The sequence below is a fragment of the Seriola dumerili genome, unplaced genomic scaffold (genome assembly GCF_002260705.1).
Source record: "Seriola dumerili isolate Sdu_G_001 unplaced genomic scaffold, Sdu_1.0 BDQW01000011.1, whole genome shotgun sequence".
NCBI classification, from domain to species: domain Eukaryota; kingdom Metazoa; phylum Chordata; class Actinopteri; order Carangiformes; family Carangidae; genus Seriola; species Seriola dumerili.
The window spans coordinates 2,883,354-2,902,479 of NW_019174266.1; the positions used below are offsets into that span (position 1 = coordinate 2,883,354).

A 19,126-nucleotide genomic window follows, 5' to 3' on the forward strand; every position below is an offset into this window, starting at 1 on the left:
CCACTAATAACAACAACACAATTATAGCAAAGTAATTTAAGGAAGTCTAATCCTTATCATGCAATTTTCCTTTCAACAGTTTCTTTTTTTTTTTTAGATAATTGTTTCCTCAAATACTCTGGTGAGATTAATTAACTGCTGCAACCTGTTGGCACAATTTCAATGTGAACACATATTTAAGTAACCAAACAGCTAATGCCGGTGAGAAAGCCTGGCCTTGTTCAAACCCACCTCGATCCCTGAAGAGTTGAGTTCAGAGCTGACTTTAATTTCTCACTTTTAGGAGATAAAAAGTTGAGACTAGCGGGAAGGTAAAGTGCAGGTTTTTACTGATATGATGTGAAAACAAGTCTCCTTTACTCGCCCACAGTCGGACCTAATGAGAGGCCATGAGAAACAGATGTGTCAAAAATCCTTTAAGGAAAAACTTGTTGCACAGAACCAGTGGTCGATTGATCTTTCTGCTGTAAAACGGCCTCATGCTGAACTGACAACGTGCTGCAGATAATTATGAAATGGATTGTGTTTGAAAACCCGCTGCAGCAGAATGTCATTTTCATCCATGAGACCTTTAAAAACAGACATTGAAATGATGGATTCGTGAAAAAATAATGGCAACGGTGGGAGCAGCGATGGAAAGAAGGGTGTAATGTTGCTAATCAGTCAGTCGGGGCAGAGGATTTCCCTCCATCTTGAACACATGGAAACCTGCAGCGTCGTCGTGTGTAAACAGCTGTGACCTGCTGCTTCTCAACGATTTCCAGGAGATATCAAAACTTTAGAGACCTGCCTGCTCCTGTAGTACAAGTCTGACTAATTGATCCATCAATTAGTGTTTTTTTTAATTTTTTTTGCAAAACACAAACAATTAATTATTTTAGTGGATTTAATGAACAGTGGAGGAGATGTAAAGAGAATATTAAAGTTGTGTTTTTCCACTGTGCTGATGATTATCTATGTTCTGCGTTTTATGTAGTGGTGTTCGGGGAGACTGCATGCGGATAAGAGTTTTGTTAAAAAGTAGGAACAAGCTGATTTTTCATCTTACAGAGTGGCTGACGGATTCAAAAAGCAGAAATCTTTTTTTTTTTTTTAAGCAGCTCTTTAGGACAAAAACAATCAAAGTTGATCTCTTGAAAGAGGAAGTGGAAAGAAACAAGGAAACAGCCTTTTGATGGCATTTTGTTTTTGGCGTTGACATTTTTCAGTTTGAGCTGGACCCAGGTGGGACGCAACGAGTTCTGAAATGTTCAAAGTTTTAAAATTTGTGGCATTTAAGGTTAAAAATAAAAAAGAAATGACTTTTGGTTGGTATTTTCCTGTACAAATCAATGACCAAAAATACTCTACAATACATTTTCTACCAAAAGGATAATGACATATTGTGAAAAAATAAGACCCTAAAATTGTTAAATCCCCATAAGTGGAGCATAATGAAACACATTAAAGGTCCCACATTGTATAAAGGTAGATTTCCATGCCTTCTTTGATTATAGATCAGGTCTAGGTTCTATATTAATACTGTGAAAGTATCAAAGCCTCAGGCCACAGAGAAATGCACACAGCCTGTATTCAGAAACTGAGCCTTAAAACCAGCCGTCAGGACTTCTGGAACTTTGTGATGTCACAACAAAGCAGTCACCAAGCCCCGCCCACCTGGACCCACCATCCAAACCTTGCAGGATTTGGTTTCTCTGAGTGTTTTTACCTGAAATCTGCTATATTTTTATTTGATCACTCAGAAAACAGAGAGCCAATCAGAAGAGAGGCTCAGAGCCTCCTCTGTTGTGATTGGCTCACTGACCTGTTGTTGCTAGAGCTCCAGAGAGAAGCCTGAGAGAGGAGATGTAAAACTACATTGGTACTACAGATGGTTTTTGGTTCTTAAAACCACAAATATATCTTCTTATGGATCAACACTTCAAATAAAACACAGGAAAAGTGTAAATTATGCAGCTTTAACTTGTTGTGATACAGGCAGCATCTCCACTTTGTGAGGCGTCACTGATTCATATAACAATTGTGAGGAAAATATTACACTTAACATCATGGACTTGATTGCTGTAGTTACAACTTGTCAGTGTAAAATTCAACATGCAAATGGGTGATGAGCTTATAAAGCAGGAGGCATTTTTACAGCTGAAACTACCAAACAGTAAATGGAGCAGTTAGACCAAACACCTAAAGGATTATCCACTGTTTTCCTGTTTGGGCACATGAATCAATAATTGAACACTAAAAAGGAAGAAAATTAGTATTTATAGTACAGATACTTAGCTTTAAGCTTAGTTTTTGAACTACTTTCTCACTTTGTAAATACATTTTTTTGCTCACACTATCAAGTTTTGAAAGCAGGACTTCACTGAGGATTTTACTACCATCTCCACCCCTGAATGTGACTTTAATTGTGGCTTTAAAGCAGCAACAGAACAGACCACTGCAGCTACAGCAGCGTTTATCAGGTGGTAGTTACACGCTACATTTCCTGAGTGATGCTGTCGCGGTCCCTCTTGCAGCGGCAGACCACTGAGGGCTCGGAGGAGCTCGGCCACCCAGGCGGCGAGCTGGCGAGCTGTTGATGAAGTGAGGGGTCATTGCAGGGCTAAGTGAGACCTCACAGTGGACAGGCAGGCCAGACCTCAGGCCACGGTGGCATATGGGTGTGAAGGAGGTGAGGAAGCTGAGGAGAGGTGGACGGGGGGGGGGGGGGGGGGCCAGCCAAGCTGTCCACTCCGCCTCTCATGAGACCCCCAGCTGTCACAACAGACACTTACCAGCCCTCACACTAAACACCCACCAGGGAAAGGGGGGGGGTAGGGGGTAGCATCCTTCCTCTTTCAAACAGAAGGATGGAAAAGAGGAAGGATGGAGGGAAAAGAGAGCGTAATCTCTTCTTCCTGCTGCTGTGATGTGTGAGGAATGCTGGGATCTGCCCCCGCCACCTCCTCGCCCCTGTCCTCAGCCACTTCTGAAGCCAGGCTGCAAACCTGCTAATTATAGCCGCTAAAGGATGAAGGTGTGACCTAAATAGTTATTTTAAGTCTGGAGCAGACTTGTGAGAACCACTGTGCAGAGAGAGCCGAGGCATTCGCAGCAGGACGGGGGTGGGGGGTGGGGGTTGGGGGCTGCAGAGCAGGCGAGCCGAGCTCAGACTGCAACACTGTTCAGATACTGTAAGACGACGACAGTTCAGAGTGAACTACAGCTTTGTCTCTATTGGACCATCTACCAAAGATGAAGGGACACAAAACTGTATTGGGAAACAATCCATGCTGGTTAGAAGATTAGATTATTTTAGATTATTTTACTGCAGAGAACTGGACGACCGCAAATCTAGGATTTCAGTGATGATGGAAAATCATAAATTTATAATTCTGGTTATTTATTCAGAAAAACTTTTTTTTTTTTTTTTTAGCTGTAGCTGCTTCGTTTCTCTGTATCACATCATCCATCAGAGTAAATGTAAGATAAAACATTAAAAGTTTTGAGACAATATAAAAGACTAAAACTTGCATTACTTACTCCACTACAAATTGTGACAGTGATAAATATTATAATCACTGACGACTGAGTAGGATGATAACGACTGGAAGCACTGCCGGTTTCATATTACGCTGCTGCTTTAATGTACTATGTACCCTATGTGGTAAACTTTAGCATATAACTAATATATTTATCTATGTTTTTTTATGTTTTCTTTGTATGTTCTGTGCATCTGATGTGTTTCATGCACCTGCAGCTGAAAGTTATACAGCAGTAATATCAGTCTCCTTTAAAAAACTTTTATCTGAATTAAAATAGGCGGCTGTACAAACTTCAACCGGTTTTGTATCTTCATGTTTTACAAGATACAACAAAATGTATGCAATTTTATGTGATATGTAAAAAGACTTTGTTGTTGCTTTTAAAACAAACAGGTTTTTTATACACAGCCATAAAACTAGAGTTTCTTGCTTCTAGGTACGGTTTACAATTTACAGAGAAATGACACTAATTCACAAACACAGGTTCTGAAATTTTCTGAATAAAGCTTATACATCCATAAACACAGCAGTGAGTTTTCTTCCATCATGACTACAAGTATTTCCTCTGCACGAACACTTCGCTCTTTAACAACACTCTCGCCAGTCTCTGACTGTTGAATACACGCTGCTTACACCGTTCCCCCGACCTAACACACTCTCCGCCTCCAGCGTTTCTTCTTTCCACACCTGAGAGCCCACTGACAGTGTCCCGGTACCACGCGTATCACTTAACCTCGTGTCAAAACACAGGTGTAATGTAAACCCAGGGAGCAGGCGAAGGTCCTGAGCTCATAAAAGACTGTGCGAGCTGGGAATAGCACCCTGCATGTAAGAGAGGCCCCTCGCCGAGAGCGTACAGCAGAGTACCGAGTTACTGCAGAGATGGGAGCTGGAAAACGGCCAGACACTGACACTGACAGAGGGGAAGACACACCTTCACCTCAGGGATCCACAGCACAACGAGGCAGAAATGTGACTCAGCGGTTATGAGAGACAGACAGTGACAGTTTAGGATAGAGGGTAAAAGAAAGAGGACAGTCGGTGCTCTTACCATGGCGTCCCGTATATCCGGAATCCCTTTATGGTGACGTCCGAGTCCTGCAGGTACACACAGTTTGTGAGGAGCGACTGGACATTGTCAAAGTCCTCTGGTTTGAGCTTGGAGACTGAGGGGAATCGGTAGTAATCCTGCTTGACCAGCTCAGCCATAAAGTCCTTATCAAAGGTCAGCTCGTGGTTCCCGGCGATCACCACTTTAAATTCATATGGAAGGCCACCTAGAAGAGACAAGAGAGACCGGGGAGAGGAGAAGGTGGTGAGCTGAAGGTCAGAATCCACATCCACATGTTGAGCTTTGCAGAACTTTCTTCTCACACTCAATAGGGTTCTCGTCGGCCAAGGATTTCTTCCTCTGACCTAAGCTGAAACAAACCCATTTGATAAAGAATACCTGGAAGATCCAGTATGTAGCTGCTAATGTCAGTTTTGTGCACAAGCCAACTGAACTGAACTGAACTGAACTGACCGGTTACATGATACAAGTGTGGACAGTTTTTGAGCAGGAATATCCACCATGAATTTAGTCTTTTTCATAATTAATCAGCTGCTGATACTGTTAAAACAGTTAAAACTCTAAGATCAACTCAAACTTTTTACATCGAAGCTAAATTTTTATGAACGTGATGACGCCTGCATCGTCACACGACGACCAATAAGCTGTGTTTTCCTGTTGCTGCAATCTGTGAAGATAGTTTCTTCTATCAGAGGTGGACATAACAAGTTTATTAAAAATTAAGAGGTTTGATCAATATATTATCCACCACCAGTTTTTGCACAGATCCTGTCCAAAAAAAATTTTAATATCCTGTGTCCTAGCTCCATGTTAGGGTTGCATAATGCGCTGTGTTTTATTATCACTGTAATAAAAGTCAAAGTAATATGAAATTATAGGAAATATAAGCATCAAGTGAATTCATACTGAGAACTATTTCAATCGTTCATTCAACTGAAAAATTAGCAATTAACGATTCTCTTAACCCAGAAGTGACTCAGCATTCCTGAGAAATTGAGACTTAATGAGGCAGATGAACAAAGTTTGACTTGTACATTTTTCTGAATCTGTATTTTTTCATATTTGGCCGAACGTGGTCAAATCAGTAAAGCATATTACTGAGAGTACATGGACTCTACAGAATGTGTTTCTAAAGTTGTTAAATTAACCCCTTTTTTTTTTTTTTTTTTTTTACAAACATAAAATTCACGATTAATTTCATTAAACTGCAAATTATTCTTAACATGCAACAAATTCTTCACACTGCAGATTTTGTCCCATTTTGTGCAGCTCTGCTCTCCTTCAAGGCAGAGCTGTATTTTATAAAATCACAAATGTGTTGTACTTCCCACCTGGTCCGTGTATTTCTACAGAAACAGCATGTTGTCTTAATATTTTTGTATATGGAGCACAGATACCGTCAGACGCTCCCCTGTATATCTAACCCTGAGCACAGATCAGGACTGGAGAGAAAACTCCCGATAAGTGGAGGGGAAAAATACCCTCCATTCAGAGAGGTTACAACCACAGCTGACGGCTCTGCTTGACCCCAGCGGACCACCGTCCATCTCTGCAGACACCAGGCGGCTGGAAAAGGCATGAACCTGAACTAAATACAGAAGAACATCTATTACGTTTCTCATCCCCTCATCTTTCAACTTCTGCTGTGCCCTTTTCGCTCTCCTCAGTTCCCCTTCGCCATCAAGAAACTGCCTTACTACTTTATTCCAGCTGATTGAGCACTCAACGAAAGGGTCTGGCCTTCATCACCCTTCCACTCTCGCTCTCTATTTCTCCTTTTTCGTTTTTTTTTAGGCTTCCTGCTGATTTTGTTCCAGTCGTCCTTCGGTCCTTCCTGTCTTTTTCTCCAGCCTGCTCTGTAGATGCTGCACAAGCTAATCCACAGGCTAATTTTATGTGTAGAGTTAAGTTAACAATAGCAACAGGACGAGTGGGTGCTAAGGGTGCTGCTGCACCCCCAACCTAGGCAGTATAGTTTACATCCGGGCTGCAATTAAACATGTTTTCATTATCGCTTAATCAACCGATTATTTTCTCTATTAATCGTTTGGTCTCCAAAATGTCAGAAAACAGCAACAATTTCCAATAACAAAGTGCTGCCATCTAATATGGCTGTGGCTCAGGAGGTAGAGCGGGTCGTCCACTACATGGAAGGTCAGTGGTTCAATTCCCGGCTCCTCCAGACCACATTTCAAAGTGTCATCGGGCAGTATACTGAATTTCTGGTAGAGGAGTGAGCTGTGCGGATGGGTTGATGTGGTTTCCAATGTAAAGCGCCTCAAGTGGTCGATAAGTTTATTAATTACAATTTAATTGCTTGTTTAGTCTGATCAACAGTCCGACAAAACACAAAGATTTTTGTTCAGTGTCAAATAAAACAAAGAAAAGCAGCAAATCCTCACAAGAAAGAAGCTGAACCAGGAATGTGCCCAAAATACTCAAGTTCAAATGTTATCTTCCCTTCAGAGGCGTGGCATCGACAGCAACACTTCCGTGCTATGCTAATGAATCCATCCTGATTACTAAAGCACATTTGTTAACATATGGTCATATTGTTTGGCTGACATTCTGTAATACAGGGCTGTCAGGAGGATACTCAATATACTGCATGGACCCAATGTTGTTGCTGTTGCCATGTGTTTTTGTTTGCATTTTATGAACCGAACGCAGCTTCACAGACTGAAAACGCTCATGTTTGGATTGATCACAGTCAACAATCACCAACAGATGGAAGCCTGTGTGAATGTGAACCTTACTTAGTCTCTAAACACGAGTGGGAAACTTGCAAACCGTGATTTTACAGGACCCCCCCCCCCCCCGACATATTTATGGAGAGAAACTGTACAAAAAAGCACTGAATGGTATGAAACCCTCACACATACACTGCAGGATTACTGGACCGATTTACAATTGAGACGCCTACATCCACCTACAACACAGAGTTTGACTGGCAGGAAGGTATTCAGCTCACCAACATTAGCTGCTCCCATTGTTCGCGAGGTGCTTTTGTCCATTTGTTGCTCTGCTCCGTGTTGCTGTGGCCGGTAACAGCAGAAGGTTGTGGTAGAAGCCATGAAGGAAAATTGAATAAAATGTCGAATAAAGAATCCAATAAGACATTTCTTTTTCTTTTTTTTTTTTTAAATAAAAGATGCTTTCAGCTTGTGATAGACAGTGAAAGAAAATGTATAACTGCAGTGTTCACTTGTGAAGTCAAGTTCACAATTGGACATAAAACTAATAGAAAGTGAATACACGAGAATTGAGTCAAAAATGCACCGGCTCAATGCAGAGACATTAAAAATTTCACTGCATCCATCTCATCCAAGTGTGTGTGTGTGTGTGTGTGTGTGTGCGAGTGTGTGAGTGTGTGAGGGAGAAAGTGTGTGTTCTCTAATGCTGAAAATGAAAGAATCATGGTTGCCTGGTCTATAAGTTTCATTCCCGCTGCTCTAAATTAGCTCTTGTCGCGTCTCAGGATCATAAATTCCAGGCTAACCTTATATGAGAGCGCCGTCTCTCAGTCCCCCAGCACTCTAACTGGATCACGCATCCATTTACACACATACACACTCACACCAAAGCGAATCATCCTCTCCAACACCAGGCTGGGAAAAAGGTGGCGAAAACATAATTACCATCAAACAACTCCATCTCCATTACTCCATTGGGAATTTTTACTGCTTTTTATTGCCACCATGATACGTCCTACAGAGGCGTGGTGCAGCGATACACCTAGATTTATTTTGTATTCTCCCCCCCACAAAATGGGGATATGAAAGAGAGTAAGAGAATCAAAACAGAGCTCTGAAGAACGAGAACTGTGTGTGTGCAGAGAAATGTTTTGTCATACCTCTCAAGAATGCAGTTCTTACATTTGTCATCGGTTTAACGTAAAAATAAAACCCATCAGAAAAGGTGTTTTTCCACAACGCACCACTAAAAATACACTTGTTCCAACCAGGAGTTTAATAAAAATCATACTCTACATCATGATTTAAAGTGGTGAATATCTTAGATAATTAAATTGTCCCCCCCCCCCCATCTCCTCTCTTGTCTTCTCATATTAATCCTTGAGGAAATATGGTGGAGCTGAATCAACACGTTTTGTAATTAGTGCAGAAGCAGCGAATACGCACTGGTTCTATAAAACAAACCTTTACTCATCAATCAATATTTAGATATTTGGATGATGTTGAAAACACCTGGAGGTAAAAAAAAAAAAAATATGCACCTGACAAACTGTCAAATTCACAAAAAACAACATCTGCCAAGAAAAACTTAAAAACTTTTAAAGCCAAAATACAGTGGATTCAGAAAGTGTTCGAACCGTTTCAAACCATGTGCTAAAAGTATTCAGAGGCTTTATTCAGTGCTCAGTTGAAGCATCTTTGGCAGTGATGACAGCATCAAGTCTTCTTTGGTATAAGTTACAAGCTTTGAACATCTGGATTTGGGGATTTCCTTCCATTCTTCTCTGCAGATCGTCTCAGGATCTGTCAGGTTGGATGGAGACCGTCAGTGGACGGATATTTTCAGGTCTCTGCAGAGATGTTCGATTGGGTCGCACCAGAATTTTTTTCATTTATCGTTCCCCAGATCTGTGCATCGACACAATCCCGTCTCCGAGCTCTGCAGACCTTCCTCCTCATGGCTTGGTTTTTTGCTCAGATCTGCACTGTCGGCTGTGAGACCTTTGGCTGTGAACCACAGGTGGACTCCAATCAAGGTGTGGAAACATCTCAAAGATGATCCAGCGAAACGGGAGGGACCTGAGCTTAACTGTCATAAAGAGTTTAAATACTTTTGTCAAGGTGATATTTCAGTTTTTACTTTTTAATAAATTAGCACATTTCTTTTTTTGAATTTTAACTTTTAGTACTGTGTGTAAGGGTCAGGGGTTACTCGTGCTTTGTGATTGGTTGGACAATGTCTATTTCAAATGATTTACTCAAACTGGAAGAAAAAAAACCCCACACACAAACACGCGCCTCTGGGAGCATCTTAAAGCGGGAGATCAGAGTCGGCGCTCTGCCATCAGACAGGCTGGGTCAGGGAAAGCTCGTTCCTCAGCATCGATCTCCAATGATATCCTCCAGGAGACCAAACAGCAGTCAATGGCCCGGACAAACTGCTGCCTCCTCCAGAGTCTGAGAGGAGCAGACGGAGGAGGCAGAGGGGGAGGAGGGGCAGCAGAGGAGCACAAACACATAACTCAGTTTGAAAAACCTCTAAATCTTCCACACCCTCCTCCACCTGCCAAATTTTTTTTCCTTTTTTTTTTAAAATTCTGCCTGGGAATCCAATTTAAACATCTTCTACATTAAAAAAAAAAACACTTTCACTTCCTACATACATGAAACTGCTTTAGCGCAGTGATTACATTTTGCTATGTAACTATTGATTTCTGTGAAGGTTTGTCTTTGGAGCCATTGCTCGTCTTCTTTTTGCAAACCTGACACAGGTGAAACACACACTCGCTCAATAGGTCCAACCTTTACTTTTCAAGAGATGCGACGTGAAAATCGCTGCACGTTTATTTTTCAAAAATCCCCCTGGTTGTTTTTAACAGCCAATTCTCTGCATTCAATATTGAATCACTGAAAGATTGTAAAAATGCTGTTCTTTGGATGAAGGTCCAGTGACTGTTATCAACAGGAAATCGATGAATATTTCAGGTTGGACCAGATGCCGACCATAAAAATGACAACCAATGATGATGACAGAAAATATGCAGCTTCACAACTTCCAAATGGACATGACTAGAATACAATACGACTGGAAAAACCTATTTTTGTTTCGCCACAGTTGAATCCCGGCGTATTTCAAGTTCTGAGCATGTCTGAGCAGTCGGTCCCTGCAGTGCTACCCTCATCTGTCATCCAGAAAAGCATCAAATTATTTAACGAATGTGTCTTTAAAATGCAATTTCTCCTTATGACTTTCATCCCACTGCTGCTTCTCTGACTCTGACTCAGTCTCTTCCTCTCTCAGAGTCACTCCGCCTTCATCAAACAGGAGAAAAACCAGCCTTGGAGAGAATATCCAACCTTTCACATGCGTAAAGCTCACAGCAGCATCGTACAAGCCACAACACAAATAAGCTAAACTTCCTCAGCCTGCAGGCTGCCGAGAGCCGTCTGCCCTCCGAATGGCAGAAACAAAAAGATACAGACCAACAAAACGTCAGCAAAACGTTTTCACTGACTGAAAAACTTCTACACTTTACAACCTAAAACAATTACTGTTACTGGAAGCTTTGTGTAAACAAATGGTAGCTATAGAAATCTTTAGCTCACGTCTGTCCAAGTCGACTTACGATTAGTGCATTTATCCAGCCTAAGAACATGAACTGGATCATTATAAAGACTCTTTTAAAACCCGACTGATGATCATGATACGACTTCGCTCTAATAATGTTATCACTTTCACTCTGAAAGTACAGCTGTATTCTCAGTATTTATTATTACTGTTATTTAGATTTTTCTGAAAATATTACGACTACAAAACTATTTTCATATTTATTTTAGCCTTTTTCTTGCGAAATCACAACTGCATTCTAATAATAATAATAAAACTTAAAACTTTCCGGCCTCATCTGTCCTCTGAGTTTGAGGTCCAGGTGTGCAGATTCACACATGCATCCTTCACTGGGACAATAACCGTCATTTTCCACTTTGCTCTGCATTGATTTCCAATTATGGGTGATATCACTGTTTTCACCCTGGCTTCACAAAGAGCGTGCGAACGCACACATATATATATACATATACACACACACACGTGATGTGACTGTGATGTGTGGAGATGGGTGGAGGAGTTTGATAGAAAAGGTGAGCGGTGCGTCGCCCTGGTGACACCAGGTGCTGTACTGAGGGGGGGCTGGCGCAGTAGGACACAGAGGAGGGAGAACTGGGACATTGCCTGCATGTGTGTATGAGTGTTAACCCTTCGTATATGTGCGTGTCTCAGGACAATTAAGGGCACAGCACCTGGCAGTACCTCAGAGGGTCAGCCTGACAAAATGGGTCCACTACTGTGACTGCCGACTACAAATCACATTCACAACTCATAAAACTGAAGCCTAAGATTTTAAAGAGCGACTGTACCTTTAAAACGATGTCAGGAGAATGCTGAGTTTGTTGAATCCGTTTGTTAACAAAGCAAATAAAACCTTTATCGGTATGCCACTGTTTTTAAGACGTTAAAATCTTGATGTTTTCATTTTTGAAACAATAGTTGAAAAGATGGCGACTCACTTTCAGCGTTTTAAATCTCAGGCCTGTTTTGGTTTTCACGCCCTCCAGAGCGGATACATGTGAAAACGAAGGTTGCGGTTGTAGTAACCATCCACGTGAGGAGGAAGAGGAGGTTTAACCATTCCAGTGCAGACTGTACAACAAACCTAAAAACACTGATGTGAATGTGGTTCTCAAATTTGCGTCTGCGTTAGTTTGAACACAGCCTCAAGAAGCAGGAAGTGGTGAGTTTGACGGGGCTGTGCACAAAGATGAGGATGGCAGCTAGTTTTTGGCTAAATTCTGTACTGAACACGACTGAACGTACTGACGGACGGTTGAGAAGTGGATTGTGTTGGAGGAGTGGTTTGAGAAGTTTCTATAGACGCCTGGATCCTTTTCGTTTTTTCTTTTTTTCTTCCTCTTTGGCTGTGAAAACTGGGTCAGTGTTGGAAGCCACTGTAACTGCTGTGAATCCAGACTGACTGTAGCTGCTGCCGTCTTTGGAGAGGGAAAACTTTGACAGCCACCTTTCAACTTCACAGCGGGTGAGTGTTTGATACTCAAAACAGATTTTGAGAGGAGTGTCGCTTTAAGCTAAGAGGGTTTAAATTTTTTTTTTTTTATTAAAGCCCTGAAACATCCCCACAGTTTTCTGTTTGCCGCTCTGTTGTTGTAATTATTCACCATTTAGTCTGAGAAATAGAACTTGGTTTTCATCAGCGTTAAATGAGAAATATTTTCACTAGGAATAAATGCGTTCCTCCCAGCAGAGAAAGTATGTCAATGGTTGGGGACTGAACCAGGATTTTTAAGGTTAGCACTGCCACCAAGCTCAGATCTTCTATTCCCTCTATACTTTGTCGACATCAAACCACTTCCTGTTTCTTGTGGTCCTCCTTCACATCCTCTTTCCCACTTTTCATCCACTTTTTTTTTTTTTTTTTTTGTGAAAGCATGAAAAGGCGTAGTGAATTTTCCTGTCGTCCACCGCGGCGCGCTGCAGCCCATGTTTATTTGCAGCCAGTGAGAGACATTAGATGTGACTGGCTAGTATCAGTTTTTTGCAGAAAGTTTTGTTTTGAGTTTAAAGATTATAAACTCACACAGATGTTTCTGTGCTTTGAATAGCACCAACCAGGACGAATCTGCATCTTTGTGTTGACTTTGCAACACTTTAAATTTAATGAAAGCAGCACAATGTCGAAAAAGACTGAGCGCAAAGTAAATTTAGAGTCTTTTGTTTCACCTGCCGAGGACGACTCCTCAGGCAAAGACAAATGAATTAAACATAAACAGAGGAATTCAAATGTGTAAAAAAGTAGCACACTTTTGAGTGGGAGTGTCAGACAGTGTGTGTGTGTGTGTGTGTGTGTGAGAATGTGTGAAACATGACTACATTAGTGAGACTGAAACACTTCAGAGTTGCTGTGAGCTCTCGCCTGGAGGGTCCACAGATGAAACACTGGCTGCTGGGACTAAAGCCAAACACACACACACACACACACACACACACACACACACACACACACACACACATAAAAAAAAAAAACACACACACTCGCACACAGCCTAGAGCTCCCACCCACAGCATGGGGCCAGAAGGAGAGGTCAAAGGTTAACTGAACCAGGGTGTTAGGTCAGAAGGGTTAAACTGGACACTTCAGCACAGCAGTTGGGGTCAACAGGGAAAGACGAGGAGGGTGTGCGTGTGTGTGTGTGTGTGTGTGTGGGGGGGGTCATTGTGTGGTCCAGTTACGGGTTATGCATGCAACATGTCTCATGCCTCTGCCCCTTCCCCCTGCCCATAACGGACCATGAATGTTAGTGGCGTGCGAGTGTGAAAGCGCCGCGTGCGCTCAGCAGCGTGTGTTAAGCAGCTTAGTACCTAGCCAGTCGTTGAACTTCTTAACCTCGGAGGGCAGGCCCAGCTCGGTGAAGTCGCCCATGTGCAGCAGCACATCGCCGTAGGGCATCTGGATGCCGTCCGTACGCGAGTGTGTGTCGGAAACACACACGAACCTGGTGTGTCCCGCCGGCTTGGGAGTGTCATACGGAATGGGGTCCACCCTGAAAAGACAGAGAGAGAGAGAGAGAGAGAGAGAGAGAGAGAGAGAGAGAGAGAGAGAGAGAGAGATGTTTAGAGTCAGGCTGCATCATACGAGTATGGACTTCAGGTCTGGACTTGTGTGCTGATTGAACAGGATTCAGACTAATTATTGACAATGCAATACATTTTCTAAAATCATTTTTTGCCCTTTCTTGCCCTTTATTGAATGGAGAGAGAGTAGACACAGTAAGGAAATTCATCAACAAAGTCAGTTAGTAAAGGTGTTTACACTGAACTTGAGAAGTTGTTGAAATAGTTCATAAACAATTTCCATCCTTGAGCTTGTTTGCAACCATCCTATTATCTCTATTAAAAAAAAAGTGAGTCCTTGGGTCGACTCCTTGCTGGCTGGATTCTTTGCTGCAAGTCATTCCCTTATTCTTTGTCCCCACATTTCCTGTCCATCTTAAACCGTTCTAGCATAAAAATGCCCCCCCCCCCCAAAAAAAACGAACAAAACAAAAAGCAAAAACTGTCTGTAGCACCTTAAATGTGACGTTCTCTTCATCCCTGTGGTCGCCTCACTCTGCACAGCTTTATGCTATCAGTTTAAAAAGTGATTTCTGACCCATGAAATCAAATCAGTCATCAGTCAAGTGTGTTTGATTCCATGTTGTCAACAACAAAAAGACCAAACTCAACCAATCACACAAGGCTCGAAATCTTCCACTTATTCATGAGATGTCTGCCCTTGGTTTTATAAATTTGAACATCACTCTCTGTAAAAAAGAAAAGAAAAGAAAAGAGCTGCAATTCAAAGAACGTGCCCCTTTTTCCGCTTTGTTATATTCTAAAAGGTGTGCTCGATAAGAGCAGATGGAAGCATATTTTTAGGAAACATATGATAATTTCATACCAGATAGCAGAAGGGCGCACAGGCAAAAAACAGGAACCTTAAAAAGATCATTTGTTGTTCAAAATAAATTACACAGTGCAGAGAGTAATGCATGCAGCAGAGCAAAAATGCATCTCAAAATAAAGAGGGGACATCACAACAGTGAAAAATGTGTATTCTGGTCTGGAAAACAACCAGCGCTCGGGTTGATTTGTGCACACAAGGAGGGAAATGGCTGTTTTGTGGCATCAGATTGGCTAAAGAGACAGTGAATTAAGGCATGCCTTGTCCTCTCTATCCATTATCTAAAGAAAAAACACTTAGACCCAAGTCTGGCTGGAAAAAGCCTTTTATTCAGCGTTTTTGTTCAATGTAAGCGTGTAAAAAAGAAGAAAACCTGTACTTTTTTCAGACTGAAAGGAAAGAGGGAAAAAAAAATCATCTTGTCTGTAATTGAAGTCTACAATGTGCAATCCTCCAGCACTCTGCCACTAGACCATTATTTCATTAGAAGGGATGTCACTCTGTCGACAACATCAGACACATAATCAACGCTGCAATCTCCAACCTGACAAGCGCACACACACACACACACACACACACACATACACACACACACATACACACACGTACACACAGAGTTAACTCACATGTGTGCACAAACATGGCATGGAAACAGCCAGAGAAGCAGATGAAATCAAAAGGTTTCAGACTGACGAAGACGTTATTAACGGAGATGGAGAAAATAGGCACCTTTGCACAAAAGAAAATCTTACTGGGAGGGAGGCAACATTGCATTTGAGGGGGTCTCATTTGGGAAGCAATTTTCCTGTTTTCCCATTTCTGTGTCATGTTGACCAGAATATTAAACTTGGACAGTCTTCACAAAGAGCCCGGGATCTGTCGTTGTTCTGTTTGCGAGTTGTAAGGTCTGTCGTCTGCAAGGTCATGTTAATGGTAAAGACGGTGGGAAAGCTGGTCTCTGACTGCAGCCACCATCTCTAGTGTGCAGACTGAAGTCCACCCAGCATCTGTTGTCACTGTCTGATCAGAGGTCTGCAGTAGGGGGTGGTCAATAATGATAAAATCTTCAATTATGGTACATAATTGGGTGAAAAATTAAACGAACAAAATCTTGATCTACCACAGGACTCTCTGGCTCTCTGAACTACAGTTTTGATGATGGTGTTGGAGAGTACTGTCTAACACGTCAATCTTCCACAGGTGTTCAGCAAGGTTGAAATCTGGTGACTATGAAGTTCGTGCCACATTAATTTTCATAAAACCGTTGCATTTCTCCTCTCATTTGTTCCAGTTTCATCTTAATTTGCCCTCATCTGCATGTTGTGTTTAAAGGTCCCACATTGTATAAAGGTAGATGTCCATGTGTTGTTTGATTATAGATCAGGTCTAGGTTCTATATTAATACTGTGAAAGTGTCAGAGCCTCAGTCCACAGAGAAATGCATACAGCCTGTATTCAGAAACTGAGCCTTAAAACCAGCCGTCAGGACTTCTGCAACTTTATGATGTCACAACAAAGCAGTCACCGCTCTCAGCAATGCCCAAAGCCCCGCCCACCTGGACCCACCATCCAACCTCACAGTTTCTAGTTAGTGTTTCCTTCCAACCTTGCAGGATTTGGTTTCTTCTGATTGGCCGACTGTTTTCTGAGAAGAGAGGCTCAGAGCCTCCTCTCCTCTGATTGGCTCACCGACCTCTTGTTGCCAGAGCTCCAAAGAGAAGCCTGAGAGAGGAGATGTAAAACTACACTAAGATAGTTTTTGGTTCTTAAAACCACAAATATATCTTCTCATGGATCAACACTTCAAATAAAACACAGAAGTGTTAAATATAAAATCTTTAAAGTAAGATTTCTGTTTTTGACTAAACCAGTAAATGAAATAATGGATCATGGATCTTCAACATACTGCACAAATCCTGTAAATGTACACTGTCACACTCACTGATTAACATCATTGACCACAGAGGCCTTATACAACCAGAGATATTAGAGGGGTAAGAGAGTGTGTGTCAGTAGAAACAGCACAGCAAAATCATATCGATAAATTAGCGTTGTCTCACTGTGTGTCACACAACTCTTGTCTGTTGCCGCTGAAGTCTAACCAACATTTGTAGTCGCCATCTGTGATCAGTAGCCACTGTCTGCAGCCTGTAAAGCAGCTGCACACACGTTGCATCGCGAGATCCCCGGGGGTCTGTTGTTTCTGCCTCTGCAAGACGGGATGAATTTCGAAGCTGCGAGCAAGAAGAGGCTGCTCAAAAAAAGAAAAAAAAAAACCTGATTGACATACTTGGCTCAGGCTGCGTTCAGACAGACAACAACACGGTCTGAAAAAAAATCCAGCCCCCTCATCAAACTGAATGAGGTGACTCTGTTGGTTGCCTCTTAAATGTGCATATTTTCTGGTTTCCTGTAGTCTTCTATGACAGTAAACTGAATAACTTTGGGTATTGAACCGTTGGTCAAACACCAGATGTTGCTGGGAATTCGTGAGGGAAATTTTTAACCATTTTCTTGCTTTTTTTTTTTTTTTTTTAATAGACGAATGATAAAATCGGATTAATCGATGAAAATAATCCCTAGTTGTGATGAAATCTTAATTCAATTTTAGATAATTGCCATTGAGATCCGTTTTAAAAGCAATAAACACTTCAACACATTAACCACTGGTACCTGAAGCAACACACCTCCACAGCCCCTTGCATTATTGTTTTTATATGCAAGGCTTTTTTCAGGCTGTTTTCCTGAGCAAGCACAGAAGAAACACTGCAGAGCTGCAAAACTTTGATGACGCTCAAAACTAATGTTTTCAAACGCTGCATCAGTCAGTTTTGCCGTCTAACATTTTGTGATTTTGACTGTTTTTCTGACAGTAAACAGTCACTGTTAATGGACGCTGGCCATCACCGATCACATCAGCCTCCAAGCTTTCCGTGTCTGTGGCCTTCGTTCTTCATTTCATTATGAGAGAACTTATAATCTAGTCAGATAACCACGGCTTGTATTTTGTCGTTGTTGGTCCTGTCCCTCCTTTAAAGCTCTTTCACAGCTTCAGCTGAGAGATCTCGGCTCAGCTCTGAGACACTGGGGCAGAGCAGAGCTTCTCAGCTGCCCCCAGCAGGCCTGGCCTCCATATTAAACACAATGGACAAAATGAAAAACTAGCTACAGAGATAATAACATTTACTATTGACTGTGTGCAGTAAATAAGTCTCTGTGTGCGCCCGCCCACACACTCACTCTCTCTCTCTCTCTCTCTCTCTCTCTCTCTCTCTCTCTCTCTCTCTCTCTCTCTCTCTCTCTCTCTCTCTCTCTCTCTCTCTCTCTCTCTCTCTCTCTCTCTCTCTCTCTCTCTCTCTCTCTCTCTCTCTCTCTCTCTCTCTCTCTCTCTCTCTCTCTCTCTCTCTCTCTCTCTAACTTGAGCCAGCAGAGCAGCACATACATTGCAGTGTAGCTGCTGATTAGATCTGGTGCTCTGTGGTGCCTGGACGTCATGCAGCTTTACAGGATTCGACAGTTCTCGTCATGGAGGAAGGACGAACACAGAACCACATGGGACGACAACACACACACACACACACACACACACACACACACACACACACACACACACACACACACACACACACACACACACACACACACACACACACACACACACACACACACACATCTACATATATATGCATGCACACAAGCATGCATATTAAAACAAAGCCAAGAGAAAAACAACCTCCATCTCCACTCCTTTGAGATTTAATCCACCAAGAGAATGTAAGTAAATACCAGCAGCCCCTATCAATTAAAGCAGGCCCAGGCCAAGAAACCTTCATGATAGTGCTGCATTGGTGTCACACACACACCACAAAGAGAGAGAGGGCCCCTGTCTTTCCTGTTAACATACGACTGTATAAGAATCCAGAGGTTCATTAGTAATGTATACAGGAGTTCAGGAGTTCAGCAGTGCAGCAGAGGCCTCTGATCTATTGTAAACGGAGACAGTGAAAATGAAAAAGTCTTCCTGCGCTCCGGCTGCAGGTAAAAGAATATTCTCCAGTGACAGACTGAACTGTGTTAGCATGAAGGTTCGTGTTAACATGTCTGAGCTCCGGCGTGACATCAGAGGGAAGACTGCGGAGGGAGAAAGAGCGGGAGGGGGGTGGGGGGTGGGAGAGGAGAAATGCTAATGCGCTCGAGGAGGGCAGCAGCACACTCTCAAATCCGCCATGACATTGGAGCTGACACAAAACCGAGGTCTGTGGCTGCAGAAATATCTGCTCGATGAAGAAACGTCTGTGATCATTCGACAGAGAAACCTCATTG

The 19,126-nt window shown here is 42.3% G+C and overlaps 1 protein-coding gene across 3 annotated transcripts in view; it reads right to left on the minus strand.

The window, feature by feature from the left end:
* Positions 1-19,126, minus strand: part of LOC111224953 (metallophosphoesterase MPPED2) — a 66,049-nt gene that overhangs the window by 29,946 nt on the left and 16,977 nt on the right. For all 3 annotated transcript variants that reach the window (XM_022749681.1, XM_022749664.1, XM_022749673.1), the window contains exons 3-4: positions 13,723-13,904; positions 4,576-4,801 (exon numbers count right to left, since the gene is read on the minus strand). In XM_022749681.1, the coding sequence (XP_022605402.1) occupies positions 4,576-4,801; positions 13,723-13,904 (408 nt within the window). The remainder of the gene's footprint in view (positions 1-4,575; positions 4,802-13,722; positions 13,905-19,126) is intronic.